The sequence below is a fragment of the Colobus angolensis genome, unplaced genomic scaffold, assembly GCF_000951035.1.
Source record: "Colobus angolensis palliatus isolate OR3802 unplaced genomic scaffold, Cang.pa_1.0 Scaffold8, whole genome shotgun sequence".
NCBI lineage: Eukaryota > Metazoa > Chordata > Mammalia > Primates > Cercopithecidae > Colobus > Colobus angolensis.
In genome coordinates this window covers 15,523,633-15,540,885 of record NW_012121820.1, presented here as the reverse complement: position 1 = coordinate 15,540,885, position 17,253 = coordinate 15,523,633, and the positions used below count along the sequence as shown (strand labels likewise).

The following is a 17,253-nucleotide window of genomic DNA, read 5'->3' as shown; positions in this document are numbered from 1 at the left end:
GGGAAGGGATATTGTGGGGGACTTGATGATAGGGAGGGATGTGGTGGGGGAGACATGATGATGGGAGGGATGTGGTGGGGGAGACACGATGATGGGGAAGGGATGTGATGGAGGAGACATGATGATGGGGAGGGATGTGGTAGGGGGAGACATGATGTTGGGGAAGGGATGTGATGGGGGAGACATGATGATGGAGAAATTATGTGGTGGGGGACACATGATGATGGGAGGGATGTGGTGGGGGAGACAGGACGATGGGGAAGGGATGTGGTGGAGGGAGACATGGTGATGGGGAAGGGATGTGATGGAGGAAGACATGGTGATGGGGAAGGGATGTGGTGGAGGGTGGGAAGACATGATGGTGAAAGGGTATGATGGGGGGAGACGTGGTAACGGGGAAGGGATGTGGTGGAGGGTGGGGGGAGACATGCTGGGGAAGGGAAGGGAAAAGGTGGTTGAGCCAACAGGTTCAAGGTTTTGGGAGGCCTGAAGATGATGAAACTTGGGGCAGTGGGTGAGCTGGAAAGAGAAGCAGTGGTAATGAAGGAGTGGGAGCCTTAACATGAAAACCCAGCTGGGAGAAGTTGGTTACAGGAGATGCCATGGCGGGAGTCATGTGGAGAACAAGGACAAGATCACTAGAGAAGAGCAGGACAAAAAACGGGCAGAAGGAGCATGCGTGTGGACGTTGCTCATTCACGCAGCAAATGCTTTTTGCACATGTACCACACATCAGGCATGTGAGAGCTAACAGTGCATGTTGCAATTCCCAAGAATTACAAGAGTAACTGAGGAAAGAGTGACAATGAGCCAGGTGCTATCTGCCTGTTCTCCTCCTCTTGAGGAGGCCCAGAGAGGGCAGTGACTTCTCCAAGGGCACACAGGGAGCTAATGACAGAGTTAGAACTAAAACAAAGGTCTTCTTCCTCCCACAGCAGAGCCTTCCATGGACAAAATCTGAGCCCTTGGCACATAATAGCCCTAAGAGGATCATGAGATCCTTTGTGTACCATTAATATAGGAACACACAGCAGGAGCCTCAGCAAAGATGACCAGGAAAAGGACAGATAAGGTCTCCTGGGAGCTGCAAAAAGACAGGGCAGTGCCCAAGGTCCTGGAGAGATGTAGAAGTCTATAAAGTGAAATAATATTTCAGGACAGTCAGTCTCCAGAAAGCACTGTGGTTCTCTTGCCTCTGGACCTTTGCACATGCTGTTCCCTTCGTCTGGGACACTGTTCCCAACTCTTCACCTGGATAATTCCTATTCATACCATAGGACTAGGCTTTCCATTACTTCCTCCAGGAAGTCTTCCTTGACCTCTACTACTCTAAGCCTCAACGAGGGGACTCATCTGTGCTTCCACAGCCCCCTGTCCCTCCCAACTGTCACACTTTGTTTACACTGGGTTGCAATAATCTCTTGTGATAACCTGTTGGCTTTTCCCCACCACTAGAATGTAGGTTTCCTGAGAGCAGAGAACACTTCAGACTTGTTCTCTTATGAATCTCCAGTGCTAAACCCAGGGCCCAGTAGACGTCTGTTACAACAATGAGGAAATATTAAATGGGAGTGATACGACCTTCTGTACTGGATGCTGCTAGTACCCCAAACCCAGATCCCCTCAGCAGGCAGAGAACCTATCCCCAGAGTCTGGAAGTACCAGCTGTCAGTGGCTCACAGATGCCCCCTCTGTAGAAGCGCCCTGGACTGAATTGGATCACTGGCTCCCCCTGCCCCACCCCATTCCAGGATTAGCCCGCAGTTCCTGCGGTTCGTTAATGATGGACAGACTGGGGATCAGCCCACAGTTAATGACTGACAGACAAGGATTATAAAAGGCCAGTCCCCTATGCCTTAAGCTGGAGCCAACTCTCTGGGGCGGGTCATGCCCCAGCACTCTCCCTGGGGTCAGTCCACAGCCTTGCTTGGTTCCTTCCCCTGCCCTGACCCTCTGTCCTTCTGCTCAGAGCCCTCCTCCAATAAGTCACTTTCCCAAAAAACTATGTCTCAGGCTCTGCTTCTGGGGAACCCGATATCCACCTTGGCTGCCTCACTGATGGATAGACAAGTAGACAGACAGACAGACATATAGATGGGTGGATGGACACCAACAAATTGCTTTCATCTATTCCAATTCTCCCATGGGAAAGATGAGGAAACTGATGCCCAAGGAGGCTTTGTCTAGAACCTAGGCCTCCAGGGCTTTCCCTGCCTCCCCTCCACCCACCAGCACCTGAGAATGCTCTGGGGCCCCCAGCTCCCTCCCCACCACCTCCTGCTTGAATCCCCTGGAACCTGGCAGGCATGCTATCCTGGAGCGGAAAACCCTGACACCTAGAGCCCCAATCCTGGGCTCAGGCTCTCGGGGCTCCTCCTCCAGGGTGGGGCCTTCTTCTGGGGAGCCTGCAGAAGCTTCTAGGAAGGTAGCCTTTTCCTCAGTCAGTGGGCTGGAGGCAGTGGCTTGGCCAGATGTTTTGGTCTGAGTTGTTCCAGCTGGGAAAAAGCAACAACAAAGAAAAGGAGGTTAAGCAGAAGATGGGCTTTCTAAGGGGAAAATGTTTCCTCTTTCTCCTTCTGACTAATAATAGCTTAAAACTATTGATCTCTCCCATGTGCCAGGCATTGCACTAAGCCCCTTACTTCTAGTGTTACCCCTCCCAACACCTCACTTTTTTTTCTTTAGAGACAGAGTCTCACTCTGTTGCCCAGGCTGGAATGCAGTGGCATGAACATAGCTCACTGCAGCTTTGAACTCCTGGGCTTGAAAGATCCTCTTACCTCAGCCTCCCAAGTAGCTGAGACTATAGGCACGCACCACAATGCCCAGCTTTTTTTTTTTTCCCTTCCCTCCCTCCCTCCTACCCTTCCTTCTTTCCTTTCTTTTTTCCTTCTTTTCTTTCTTGTAAATTCCTGGCCTCAAGCCACCCAAATTCTCCTGCCTCAGCCACCCAAAGCACTGGGATTACGGGATAAGCCACCACACCTGGCTTCTCGTGTCCCTTTGAGCCCTTAAAATAACACTGTGAAATAGGTGACATTCCCATTGCACTGATAGGGAGACCCGGACTCAGAGAAACTCAGTACTTGGCCAACATCACACATCCAGTGTGTGGCAAAGGTGGGGTGTGAACTCAGGCAGTTGTAACACAGTCACAGTGCCTTGCTCAATTCCAGACATATGAGACTTCAAGCCCCTTAACATGCCACACTGCATACTAAATCCCTGAAGCTGAGCCAGCCCAGGTGGTCTCTGTCGCTTACAACCAAAACCACCTGAAATGTGATCTCAACCAGACAATAACCTCCCTGTACAGCTGAGGAAGTGGGCATCTTACCTTTCCCCAAAGATTTGGCTCGGTTGGGTTTAGGAGAGTAGAGGGAACACAGGACTTTCCAGGGCCCATCGTGCTGGAGTGAGGCTTTCTCCGGAGTCACAGAGGGTTGCCTCTGCCCTTTCAAGAGTGAGAACTTGAGCCCAGGAGTGGGGGACTCAGGGGAGGAGGTGTTTCTGCTAGGGCAGGGCATGGGCTTGGGAAGTCTCCCATTTCTCTGTTTGGTCTTCACCTCCATCTTTATTTCAGAGGCTGGAGCTGCAGGAGAAGCTGGGGACAGCCGGGGAGAGGAAGCTTGTCTTGGTCCAGGCCTCAGCTGCACCATATTCTCTGGTTTTCCTAGAGGTCCCTGCACCTTGGAGGCAGCTGGCTCTTGTGAAACACCTGCCCTGAGGCCAGAGGCACAGTCCAGTGGGTCCTCAGGGACATTCATGTAGGAGCATTGGGGTGGCTTTTCTGAGTCATGGGTGGGTTCTTTATGATTGACCTTTCTTCTCAAGACCAAATTGCAGGGCTCCTCCTCAGAGCTTTCTGGCTTTGTGCAAGCCCGATTTCCCAAGGAAGGTCCTTCGTTGGCCTCTGAGAGAGGCAGTATCTTTTGAGATAAGGGAGTTTCCTTAGTTCCAGATATCTCCTCTAGTGCCCCAGAAGTACACCCACTGGATGTGCCCACCTTTCTACTGGGAGACTCTCCTCTGCTCTCTTGGGAAAAGCCTAGGAGAGCCACATAGTCTCCCTCAAAGTCCTGGCTGACCACCTCACCCATCCTGAAGGCCATCTCCCCACACTGGGCTTGCTCCACCTTGATAAGTCCTGGATACTTGCTCCCATATGTCCTGCCCTTACCCTTGGCCAAACTCTGGGCAAAAAGCACCTGGTTATCCGGAGAGCTGGCCTGGTGCAACTCTTGAGGGCTGCTCAAATCTAGTGCCTCTAATGGAAGGGGCCCCCAGGCTGGGCAGAGGGCATTCACTACTTGGGGTTGGTCATCCACAAACTCTGGGCTGGTTATCTTGGTCCAAGGCACAGAGGCAATTCCATTTTCTGATGCTACCAAGCAGTTGTGTAGGGGACTTCCCTCAAAGTCGCTGTTGATGGACTCCAGCCATTCTTGGGTGAAAAGTATAGGATAGGCTGGCTCAGGAACAGGCTTCTTCTCCACTGTGCAGAGGTCCAGGGAGAGGCATTTGATCATAATGCAGACGGACTGCTCCTCCTGGGGCTCCACTTGGAGGTAGAAGTCACCCTGGCGCAATAAGAGAGGGTTGAGGGGAGCCAAGTGGACCACAATTTCGTCCCTCAGACACAGTGGCCAGCCCTCATGTAGGAAGAGGCAGTGGGAGTAGGGAGCCTGTGGAGAGAAGGGGATGGCGTCAGAGAACCTGGCCCTGAAAGGCTCCACCCTTGCTTGGATCTGCTCCATTCCCTCTCCCACGTGGAATCTGGAACAGGTCAGGGACTAGGATGAAGCAGCATTTAGGAGGCACTCACTGTCAAGGTTGTGCAAAGGTTGCCTCTCCTGCCCCACCCTCGTCCTAGCCCTGACCTTGGAAATTCTTGCTAGCCTACTGACCTAAGTGAGAAAGCTCAGAGCACCATGCACTAGTTAGCAATCGGCTTTCCCAAGTGGTCCCCTTGCTTGGCTCATGCTCCCTTTCTCTCCCCAACTATTCAGAACATCTCCCAACCCAGCTCAAGCCTTAGTCCTCCATGTGAAAGCCAGGGAGACATGGTTTAGACAAAGGTCTACGTCACTAATTTGTGTAAATTCCTTAACTTCTTTGAGCCCCAATTTCCCTATCTGCAAATAGGATAATAATACATGTCAGTATTACTGGGTTGGTATGAGGATTAAGTGAGATTATACAGATATGCCTCGATTTATGGTGGGGTTACATCCTGGTAAATCCATCATAAATTGAAAATATCATAAGTCAAAAAATGCATTTAATGTACCTAATCTACAGAACATCATAGCTTATTTAGACTAGCCTATCTTAAATGTGCACAGAGCACTTACATCAGCCTATAGTTGGCCAAAATCATCTAGCACAATGCCTATTTTATAATAAAGTATTGAATATCTTATTGAATTTGGATAGTGTACTGAGGGTGAAGTAGAAACAGTATTGAATGAAAAGTCAGGAAATCTGACCCTGCCACTAACTTACTAGATGACTGTCCAGTTTTTCCTGACCCAAAGGTTATCCTGGGCCAGAATATTTATTATTTATTTGTTTGTTTATTTATTTCTCATTAATGGCTAACAATATGAAGGTTTATTTGTTTATTGCTTATTTATTTCCCATTAATGGATTGCAACATGAAGGTGAAGCAAAACTGAAAAAAAATTTTTTTTAACAGGAGTTGCCAGCAATTCCCTGTATAGGTGGGCATAGGGGGTCATTCTGGGACAGGCTGTGACCCAAGTGATCCTTCTCAGTTGAGCCTCTCCACTGGGCTGTGCGGGACCAGTGTTCAACAGTGACACCATGTGGCAACAACGGAAACAACAGCTCCACTGGGCTGACAACAGGTCTTTCTTTAACTGGCTTTTGGAAAAAGAGTCTAAGTTCTGTGGATTGAGTAAGTCCCAGACAATCTTATATAATTTGGATGTTTGTGTGGGAGATGTACAGAGAGTGAGACTGAATTTCCTGCTAATGAAGCAGGTGTTTCCTGGAATTATTGATTGGGGAAATAGTGAGATCTGACCATAGTTATACCTTACGTTGATAAACCCATTTATATCAGTTACATTGTAGATTGGGCTGCCTCAGAGAAGCTTAATATCCATAAACCTTCATGAGTCTGTAGGTTTCTCGACCCTTTTAACTTAGCCCTCTTGGATTTGCAACATGTTTTCTCTCTCACCTTCTCATTGAATGAGAAAAAACATTTCAGCCATTTTTTTGCAAACAGCAAAGCACCATAGTGATGATGGCTTTGATTGTCTCACTTGACTTTCACAGTAACTCAGTTTGGTGTAGGCAGTTCAGGCATTATTATTCTCATTTTACAGATGATGCAGCAACTGAGGCTCAGTGTGGTAAAACATTTGGCTCATAGCCACACAGTGGATAAGCATCATAGACTTGGACCTAGGCCTTCACATTTGAAGTCAGCTGTATCTGTCCCCAAGCCCCACCAGACTTTATGTGAAGGTGGCTGCCTCTGGGTGATGGTGGCAGGAGAGGCAGACTTTGAGGCTGCCATGCTCTTATTTCAGATGGAGAAACAAGGAAGTGGGATAGTGATAGCCAATAGCTACTGGGCACTTGCTGCATGTCATAGTCTGCCCTAAGCCATGTGTATCATCTCCATGTGTTAGGTGCTGTGTTATTAACGTTTCTGCTTGACACATAAGGAAACTGAAACTCAGAGAGGTGACATGGATCTCCCAAGTTCACAGTGATGAGTTTGGATTTGAACTTGGGGCATCTGACCCCAGAAGCCATCCCATTAATCCCACATGACTTCCCACTGCTCTGAGGTTGACAGATATTTGCCTATTGTTACAATTAGATTAAACTCACCTACAAGGAAAAATAAAGAAGTGGAAAGGTTACCTGGAGGAAGGGGCCAGTGCAAATGAAGTTTAAATGGCCAAATAAGGGAAGTGGGCAATTGTGTAGCTTGTCAGGGAGAAGAAATAAAGATAGGAGAGCATCTGCATGAAATAGTGGCATGTGAAAGTGGCTGCAAATGTTTCCATGAGAAGCTCCCTTCTTCTCCAATACCAGTTCCCATGTATTGAGCTATTTCTATGAACCAGGCTCTGTGCTAAGCAAGTAAAATAGATTATCTCATTTTCCTTCTGGTTCCTAACCCTGGACTTTTAGCTGCCACATTCAATTTACTTGTACCACTGAAATGATGCACACAGTCCCCACCCTTCCTTGTTGCTTCTGATGAGCTGTGTCCCTGATAGGCAGTGAGCAACTCAGGACAGGCTGATGGGACCCTAGAACCTCGTTGTGCTTCTTGAGGCTGGGGTAGCAGGAGGGTGAGCATTAATAATAACAGGGCAGGGAACAGTCAGGAAACCCATGAAGGGAATGGCAAGTTCCTGTGGTGCACATTTGAGGATTTGAGGGCTTGGTCTCCTCAGGCTTCTCTCATCCTTTTCTTTTCTTTTCTTTTTTTTTTTTTTTTTGAGATGGAGTCTCGCTCTGCCACCCAGGCTGGAGTGCAATGGCATGATCTCGGCTCACTGCAACCTCTGCCTCCTGGGTTCAAGCAATTCTCCTGCCTCAGCCTCCTGAGTAGCTGGGACTACAGGTACGTGCCACCACACCCAGCTAATTTTTGTATATTTAGTAGAGATGTGGTTTCACCATCTTAGCCAGGCTGGCCTCGAACCCCTGACTTCGTGATCCTCCTGCCTTGGCCTCCCAAAGTGCTGGGATTAGAGGCATGAGCCACCACTGCCTACCTTCTCATCCTTTTCTTAAAACAGCTCCACCCTCTGACCACAGAGGTAGACACATGACTCAAGCTTTGTCAATCCTGGTTCCCCACTCCTCTGGCCACAGTGATTGGTCCAGGAATGAGCATATGACCCAAGCCTGGCCAGTCAGGATCCTTCTTTGAGATTTTTCTATGTGCAGTGGATGGGAAAGAGTTTATTTTCCTCTGTAGGGTAGAAGATAAGTCCTTGAGCTTCCCTGGGTTCCAGCCTCGTGGGAACACTTAGCCTGGAAGAATAATGCCAACAAGCAGCGCGAAGCATAGACTAGGGACAGAAAGGGTCTTCAAGGGGTTTGATCAGTGGGTCAACTTGGGCCTGAGGCCTGATCCACCCTTCCCTGGTCTGAGTGAGGATTCTGTCGTTTGCAGCCAATGAGTCTGGCTAAAACAGGTTTCTCTCCACTTTGCCTTGGCAGAGGCCTCCCTGAGATCTGAGTTTGAAGAGGTCACAGGGGAAGTAAGCAAGAGTCCTGATGCCTCAGGGGCTCGGGGAAGCTCTAGGACCTTCTCTGCTATTTCCACCGAAGCTGCCCCACTTCACCCAAGGCACTTGGCAATGCCCACAATGTTAGGTGCAGGGCAGGCTCCCCAGGACCAGGGAGCCCCCAAGGATGCCTTTATTCAGGCCTACTTCTCTGCTGGTGACAGTACAATGTAATGAACTCATAGATGTCACAGGGTAAAGCCTCCTCGATCTGGGGGGCTGAAATCTCCCCTTGGGCAAGCAATGATACTTGGAAAGTCCCCACACACACTCAGTTCCCCGTGAAACAAGACACATGCCAGCCCACCTCCTTCTCTGCCCACCTCTAGCCCCAAGACTTTCTGGGATAGCTTTTCCCCTGGCCCTGTTTCCCTCTCGACTTACGCAGGCTGCTTCTCGCACTTGCTCACACAGGCGCTTGGCAGGGATCAGGAAATCCAGAAGGAAGCTCAGTCCATCCCCCTGGAAGTCAGAGTCCAGGAGACGGAACACCTGACCCAGGACGGTGGGTGCTGTGGCCTCGAAAGGAGGATAGAGGCCCGCCAGGGCATGCTGGACAGCTGTGTCGAGGGGTGGAGGGTCCTGTGGGGGACAGGAGGAGGGGGTGATAATAGCAATGATAATAAGGACAGAGGCCACTTCCTGTGACCTTCCAGGCCCCATATGCCTAAGGCCCCTGCTAACTCTCTGACCTCCTCTCCTACCCCACCCCCCTCACTCACCACTGCCAGCCACACTGGCCTTCTTTCCTGTTCCTCAAACACACTAGGCACAATCTCACCTCAGGGCCTTTGCACTGGCTGTTCCCTCTGCCTAGAATGCTCTTCCTCAAGACAGCCTCATTCCCACACCTCTTGCAGGTCTTTGCTCAAATGTCATCTGCTGATCCAAGGAGACGTGTAGGAATAGGGGTCGGGGGTGGGCATTCAGGTCAGGGTCAAAGAGAAGGAGGATTCTGGCATTGCCCCAGTCTGACCGCCTGGCCGGCCTGCAGGCCTGTAGCCTGAAGCTGAGCCACAAGGGAAGCCCAGCCCAGATCAAACAGCCCCAGTCCACATGCAGACGGGAGTGAGAAGAAGTGATTGCTGTTTTGCCACTGCGCTTTGGGGTCATTTGTGACTCGGCAATAACTGATACAAGCCCACGGCTGTGGACCGTATAGCCAGCTGCCTCCCATGCACCTCCTAGATGCCTCTCCGCCACCAACCGCCAATACATCAGACCCAACCTGGCAACTTCCCAAACCTGCTCCTCCCCCAGTTCTACCGCAGTGATGACCCCACCGCCCAGTCAGGCTCCTAGGCCAGAAATCTGCTCACAACACTGCTTCTGCTCCTGCCTCCCGACCCACAAACAGCCCTCAGTGTGTCCCGCACCACTTCCCCTCCGCCAACAGCTCTCCAGCCAGGTACTCCACTCTGTCCTCTGCTCCCCGCCCTGATCCAGGCTTCACCGCCTCTTCCAGGAAGGGATCCAGAAGGCAGTCAGCCCGTTCCCCTGGCAGTCAGAGTCCAGGAGAAGGAACACCAGGCCCAGGACCCAGGATCACCTGACTCCTCTCCTTGGCTGCCAAATTCTCGTCTTCCTCACCCCAGCCAGTTTCCACCAGGACCCCAGAGTGACCTTTCTCAAACGCAAACCTGACCTCATCAGTCTCTGCTCCAAACCTCTCAAAGGTTCCCACTGTCTTCAGGAAGCATTAGCCTCCAGTCATCCAGCTCCCCCAAGATCTGGCAGCTGCTCTCCGCCCGCCTCCCCTCCAGCCTTGCCGCCCCTCTCCATGCTTCAGCCACAGTGGCACATGCCTTCCCTCGTTCACCTCCAGGCCTCCGCACATGCAGTGTCTTCCTGCTAGAATGCGCTTCACTTCCACCCCTCCTCACCTGGCCAACTCCTCATTCAAGACTCAGGTCAGCCGTCACCTCCTCCAGGTGATTTTCTTGGGTGCCTCCCACTACCCAGTGAGATCAGGTGTCCCCTTTTCTGGGCTCCTATAGTGCCCCTATTACAGCAGTTCCCATCTAAAGGCAGGTGTAATGGGTAGAATGACCTCCAATGATGCCCACGTCCTAATCTCTGGAACCTGTGAATGTGCTACCTTACAAGACAAAGGTGAGTTAAGGCTACCGATGGAATTAAGTTTGCTAATCAGCTGACTTTAAAACAAGGAGACCATCCTGGATTAGACAAATGGGCCCAGTGTAATTGCCAGGTGGAAGAGGATGCAGAAGAGGGAAGGGGAAGAGGAAATGTGACTCTGGGCCAGGGGTGGTGGCTCACACCTGTAATCCCAGCACTTTGGGAAGCTGAGGTGGGAGGATCGCCTGAGGCTAGGAATTTGAGACCAGCCTGGGCAACATAATGAGATCCCATCTCTTCTTACATTAAAAATAATAAATAGGCTGGGTGTGGTGGCTCATGCCTGTATCCCAGCACTTAGGGAGGCCGAGGCAGGCGGATCCCTGAGGTCAGGAGTTCAAGGCCAGCCTGGCCAACATAGTAAAACCCCATCTTTACTAAAAATACAAAAAGTAGTCAGGTGTGGTGATGCGTGCCTGTAATCCCAGCTACTTGGGAGGCCAAGGCATGAGAATTGCTTGAACCTGGGAGACCGAGGTTTCAGTGAGCCGAGATGGCACCACTGCACTCCAGCCTAGGCACCAGAGCAAAAATAAATACAATAATAAATAAATAGCGGAAATATGACAACAGAAGCAGGATCAGAGAGATGTTACGTTGCTGGCTTGGAACACAGAGCAGGAGCCAAGGAATGTGGGCGTCTCCTAGAAGCTGGAGAAGGCAAGCAAATGGATTCTCCCCTAGAGCCTCCAGAAGAGAAACAGCCGTGCAAGACTTTGTTTTTGGCCCAATGAGATGCATGTCAGGCCTCTGATCTTTTATTACCTGCAAGATACTACACTTGTGTAGCTTGAAACTAAAGTGCATGATCATTTGCTACACTGGCAACAGGAGGCAGGTACAGCAAGCACTGGCTTATTTTCCTCTCTCCGGCCTCAGTGTCTGCACAGGACCCAGCACAAACAGGTGCTTCATAAATTTTATGGCAGAGGGGACAAAATGTCCCTCTCTGAACCACAATTTTTCTTTTCTTTTCTTTTCTTTTTTTTTTTTTTGAGAAGGAGTCTTGCTCTGTTGCCCAGGCTGGAGTGCAGTGGCCCCATCTCTGCTCACTGCAACCTCTGCCTCCCTGGTTCAAGCGATTCTCCTGCCTCAGCCTGAATAACTGGAATTACAGGCATGAGCCACCATGCTCAGCCTTTTTTTTTTTTTCCCAAAGACAGGGTCTTGCTCTGTCGCCCAGGCTGGAGTGCAGTGGTGCTATCTCGGCTCACTGCAGCCTTAACTTCCTAGGCTCCAGCAATCCTTCCACCTCAACCTCCCGAGTAGCTGTGGACCACAGGCACCCACCACCATGCCTGGCTGATTTTCGTATTTTTGGTAGAGATGGGGTTTCACCATGTTGCCCAGGCTGGTCTGGAACTCCTGAGCTCAAGCTTTCCACCCACCTTGCCTTCCCAAAGTGCTGGATTACAGGCATGAGCCACTGCGCCTGGTCGGAACTACCATTTTTCTGTCAAATAGACAAGCTGGACTAGGCCAGAGGTTTCCACCCAGGTATGGTCTTAGGACCCATGGGTCATGAACCTCATGGGGGCCCTTCTGGTTGCCCCAGCCTGGTTGTAAGCTCCAGGTCCACCTGCTGCCCAGGGGTGCAAAGGGAGATGAGAATAAATAAGGACCCCACTCAAAGGGAGCTTACTCAGGAAGGAAAAGTCATTTCAGTAAATGAGGCCCCTGAAGAAAGAGAAATACAATAGGAACTCTGAGGAGGAGGAGGGTGGCATTTCTCAATGCCAGCAAGATTCCAATGCCAGGAGGCTTTTACGGGGGACCGAGCCACACACAGTGTGGGACCGAGGGGACCGAGCTCCCACCCCTAGCCCACACAGTGCTGGGCACAGGGAGCTGCCATCACTATTTGTAGAATGAATGAGTGAATGAATGACTGTCCATAGCCCATTGTGACGGAAACAGGGTGCAGGCATTGCCATGGCCGTGAGCTCAGACAGGATGATGGACCGACAGGCACCTGGTGCTGAAATCACACGTACACAGGAGGTTTTACACTGAGGTGGGGGGAGGGACCTTCAACTTGGCAGAACAGGGGAAACCTCCTCTGGCCTGGTATCCTCTTCTAATCCCCCCCAACCCCCACCAATCATGGTCAAACCCTGACATTTCCCACCCCATGCAATCCTGGGAGCAGTTCCCTCCCCTGCCGTGTGCCCTCCCCACTCCCTCTCTCCTCTTTCCTGAGACGTGGACTCTCCTGAGACGTGGACTTTCTGTTGAGACGTCAGCTCCGGCCTCTCTGTGCAGCCTTGAGTAGGTCCTTTCCCTCTCTGGGCCAGCATACTGAGCTGGGCTAAGCTTGTTTTGTTTTGGTTCATGATGACTTTTATGATTTTTAGCATCTCCTCATATCATGTATACTATTAGCACTTACTCTTTTTCTTCAAATCTACCCACTTTTTCAAAACGTACATAATTGTGTTTTTCAATGAGACTCTATATCATACAGCAGTTACGTGAGTGCAGCCAGACTGCCTGGGTTCAAACTCTGGTTCTGTCACCTACTGGTTGTGTGTACCTGGCAAGTCAGATTTAACTCGTTGTGCCTCAGTTTCCTCATCTATAAAACGGAGACTGTAATTACACCCACCTTAAAGAGCTGATCAAGATTGGGTGAGGTAATACATGCTAATTCTCTGCACAGGACTAGCATTTAGTAGGTGCTCATTAAGTAAGAGCCATCACTACAATTTCTGTGGTCATATTATTATTGTTAATATTATTTTGTGGTCTTAAGGAGCAGAGAGCTTAATAAGCAAGAAAGAAAGAAGGAAGAAGAAAACAGCTCCCCCGTATGGAGACAGAGGAGGGGGAGATTCTAACAAAGAGAAAATCCCGTGTGCTGCGGGAAAAGTGGCTGCTTATATAAGGAGGCTGGAGGAGGTGGTGTCTGATTTGCACAGGGCTCAAGGAATTGGTTTGACCAGGCATGTCACTCATGTAGCCCACGAAAATACTGGCCTTCCTACCCTAGCCTTTTAATATGCAAATGCGGGGCGCCATGATGTTCTATACACGCGGGGATATGTGGGGGCGGCTCTGTTACCAGGCACATGTCAGGGCAAGGACAAAAAGAAGAAGGTAGGAATCACCATGTTTGGGTGGATCTGTGGCAATATTATAATTGTTGTTACATCATCACTGTAAATGGAAAAATAACTAAACTGGCGTAAATAGAATGTAACTCCAAAAATAAACTGATGATGCATTGGATGGTTTTTATATTATTTCATTTATAAAAATATATTTAAATATATTACTCATTATATCAGGTTTTTTTGTTTACTGTTTGTATTTCTATGAAAATAAACTACTTTAAAAAAATAAAAGTAAACAATGTAAATGAACAGTGCCATTAAATTTTAGGGACATCTGGTCACCTCTTGGAGCCTAAGCGTGTCTTCTCTCTCTCTTTCTCCCAAATGCATCAGGGAGATGTTAAAGACATCTTATCACCAGAGGAAGGCTTTCTCCTTAGGACTGGAGAAGCTCAGAGAATTTGAAAGGAACTGACTGTCTCATCACTGATTCCATGTCATTTAGTTCCAGTCTGTGACATACCTTGTGTCTAACCAGGCCCGCATTCCTGGCCCCTATACGACGCTCATGACCTTCTGGACTGACCCAGGGAATCTTGCAGGTGCCGAGGGACATAGAAAACTACCTGCTCAGAGTGGTTATATCTGGGCAGTGGAGTGGGAGTGTGTGTGTGTATACTTCTATTTCAATGTCTTTGCAATGAGCCACTGCTATTATAATCTTTTTTTTTTTTGAGACAGAGTCTCACTTTGTTGCCCAGGCTGAAGTACAGTGGTGCAATTCTGGCTCACTGCAACCTCCGCCTCCCGGGCTCAAGCGATTCTCCTGCCTCAGCCTCCCGTGTAGCTGGGATTACAGGCACCCACCACCACGCCCGGCTAATTTTTATAGTTTTAGTAGAGACGGGGTTTCACCATGTTGGCCAAGCTGGTCTTCAACTCCTGACCTCAGGTGATCCGCCAGCCTCAGCCTCCCAAAGTGCTGGGATTACAGGCATGATACACCGTGCCTGACCCCATTATAATCTTAAGTATCATTTTTGTCAAGTAAAATAGACAAATATAAAGGGCACAGGTTGATGCCTTTTTAACCTATGTATGAGCCCCTGTAACCACTTACGCAGATCAAGAGACAAAAGAGCTCCATACTCCAGAAAGAGGCCCCTTGCCAGTTATCTATGTCATCACTGTGATCTGCATCCTAACCTCAGGGAAACAGTGAGTTAAACTATCTTTCCCTGATGTGCCTCAGTTTCCCCTTCTGCACATAGATGGGATGCTGATTACTGTCCTACCTAATTCAGATGATCGTTCTAGAGACACAAGGAGCTAGTGGATGTAGAGGGTCTTGAGGAAAGTCAAAGGCATCGCCGCTGCTGTTATTGTTATTCATTCTTATTTATTTTTATTCATCCTGTCAGCCCAAGCTTAAGTCCCAGCCTCTGTGTGAAGCATCACCCCTCTCCTCGTCTCTCCCTGTGTCCACTGCTGTCGCTGCAATTATAACAACAGTCTCCAGGTGGCTACTGTGCCCAGGTCCCCTACTTGCATTCTCTTGCTTAGCCCACACGACGATGCCAGGAGCCAAGTAGGAACGACCCACTTTGCAAGTCAAGAAAGCGAGGCTGATCTTGCCCAAGACCACAGAGAAGAGAAAGACAGAGCCAGGATCCAATCCAGATTGGGGCCCGCCAAGTCTGCCCAGATCCTGCCCTGTCTCCTGCCGCCCCCTCTGCCTGGGGACCACCAGCTGTGGGGACTGATGATCCCAGCTGCCTGTCCTTCCCAGTTTCTAGAGGAACCTGAAGAAAGTTGTTTACCTCTCACAGAGCAAGGCTCAGAGACTGGGACACCCTTGGCTTTCACAAATTGGCTCGGTTTGCCACACACTGTTACCATTTCAGGGGGAGCCAGTAAAAAGGAAGAATGTTCCAAGTTAACAGGGCTTCGAGCTCTTGGCCAGCACATTACCCACTACAGGCCTGAACCCCAGGGCCTCATAAGCCGTCCAAGTATTGGAGGAAGCACACCGTGCTGGGTGTGGGGGTGCCCAGGCGGCTGCAGGAAGGAACGCTAGCCACTCTCATTCCCAATCCACCGGCAGCCCAGCCTGGGACCACAGGAACCCAAACACCAGACGTGGGCGTCTCAACATGATTTCCATGAAACTTAATAGACATGTTTCCATTCCTTCCCAGTGAGCACAGCCCGCAGCCCGCCTGGGCCTTTAACTGTTCCCAGGCAGGAGCCAGCGGGTGTGAGGCTGAAAAGGAAGAAGGCCAGATGAGCCACAGCCCCCTCCCCTGCAGTCCAAGGCCAGAGAAGGAGTTCACCAAGGGGACAGGCAGAACCAGGCCTGCACTGCTGGCCCCTATACCATGCTCATGACCTTCGGACTGACCCAGGGAAGCTTGTAGGTTCGGAGGGACTACTTGCTCGCAGCGGTTATACCTGGGCAAGGGAGTAGGGGCGTGTGTATACTTCTATTTCAATGTCTTTGCAATGAGCTACTATTATCATAATCTTAAGTACCATTTTTATCAAGTAAAATATACACGTATAAAAGACACAGGATGATGCTTTTTTACCTATGTATGAACCCTGTAGCCACTTACCCAGATCAAGAGACAAAAGACCTCCACCACTCCAGAAAGAGGCCCCTTGCCAGCCAACTCTCCCACCCCTGACTATTGGAATTTTTTTTTAAAGAAAACAGTGTCATACAGTATGATCTATAGTAGGAGTAAAACCACGTAAGCCTAGAAAAAAGTCCAAGTAGACATTAAGTGTTAACTGCAGTTACCCCTGAGGACTGTGCGGGGCAGGGGCCTCGTAAGGCAGCCTTTTAATTTTCTTCATAGTTTGCTGGATTTTCCAAACATTTCGTAACCAGCTTGTATAGCTTTTATAATCAGGAGAGGAAAAAATAAAAGTGTGAGTGTATGTGTTTTTAAGGCTGGTTCCCTTTGTAAATGCTCTCACCAGATGTTGTTAGCTGGACCTTCTGAGATGTGGACTAAGCCTTTCTTTTCTTTTTCAAGACAGAGTTTTGCTCTTACTCCAGGCTGGAGTGCAATGGTGCAATCTCGACTCACTGCAACCTCCGCCTCCTGGGTTCAAGCGATTCTCCTGCCTCAGCCTCCTGGGTAGCTGGGATTACAGGCACCTGCCAATATGCCCAGCTAATTTTTTGTATTTTTAGTAGAGATGGGGTTTCATCATGTTGGCCAGGCTGGTCTCAAACTCCTGACCTCAGGTGATCCACCCACCTTGGCCTCCCAAAGTGCTGGGATTACAGGTGTGAGCCACCGTGCCCAGCTGGACTGAGCTTTTCTTACAGGTACAGATTTATCCATTTACTGAAATGGGCAAAGATTTTAGTATCACTTAGCATCTGCCGCCTCCTTACTTGGGAAGAGAGGACTGAGAAAAGCTAAAATGGACAGAGTCCTAGGACTACCTTCAACCTCTGCCCTGTTCCTTGGGGGAAAAAATGCCTAGGGAAGATGAGATTCTGCCCCTGACTCGCTGGGTGACCCTTCCCCATCTACAAAACGGAGGTACTGGGCATATCTATCTCCAAGGGCCCTTCCAGTAGGGGCATTCTAGAATTCAAAGTATAATCAGGGGCCAGGTGCAGTGGCTCATGCCTATAATCCCAGCACTTTGGGAGTCTGAGGCAGGAGGATCCCTTGGGGCCAGAAGTTCGAGACCAGCCTGGCCAACATAGTGACAGCCTGTCTCTACAAAAAATAGAAAAACTTGGCCAGGCG

General features: G+C 49.8%; 1 protein-coding gene across 1 annotated transcript in view; it reads right to left on the bottom strand.

Annotated features, from left to right (window-relative positions):
* Window positions 1–17,253, bottom strand: part of KIAA1755 (KIAA1755 ortholog) — a 49,997-nt gene that overhangs the window by 27,129 nt on the left and 5,615 nt on the right. The window contains exons 2-4 of the mRNA XM_011929058.1: window positions 8,673–8,870; window positions 3,338–4,685; window positions 2,298–2,495 (exon numbers count right to left, since the gene is read on the bottom strand). Of these exons, the coding sequence (XP_011784448.1) occupies window positions 2,298–2,495; window positions 3,338–4,685; window positions 8,673–8,870 (1,744 nt within the window). The remainder of the gene's footprint in view (window positions 1–2,297; window positions 2,496–3,337; window positions 4,686–8,672; window positions 8,871–17,253) is intronic.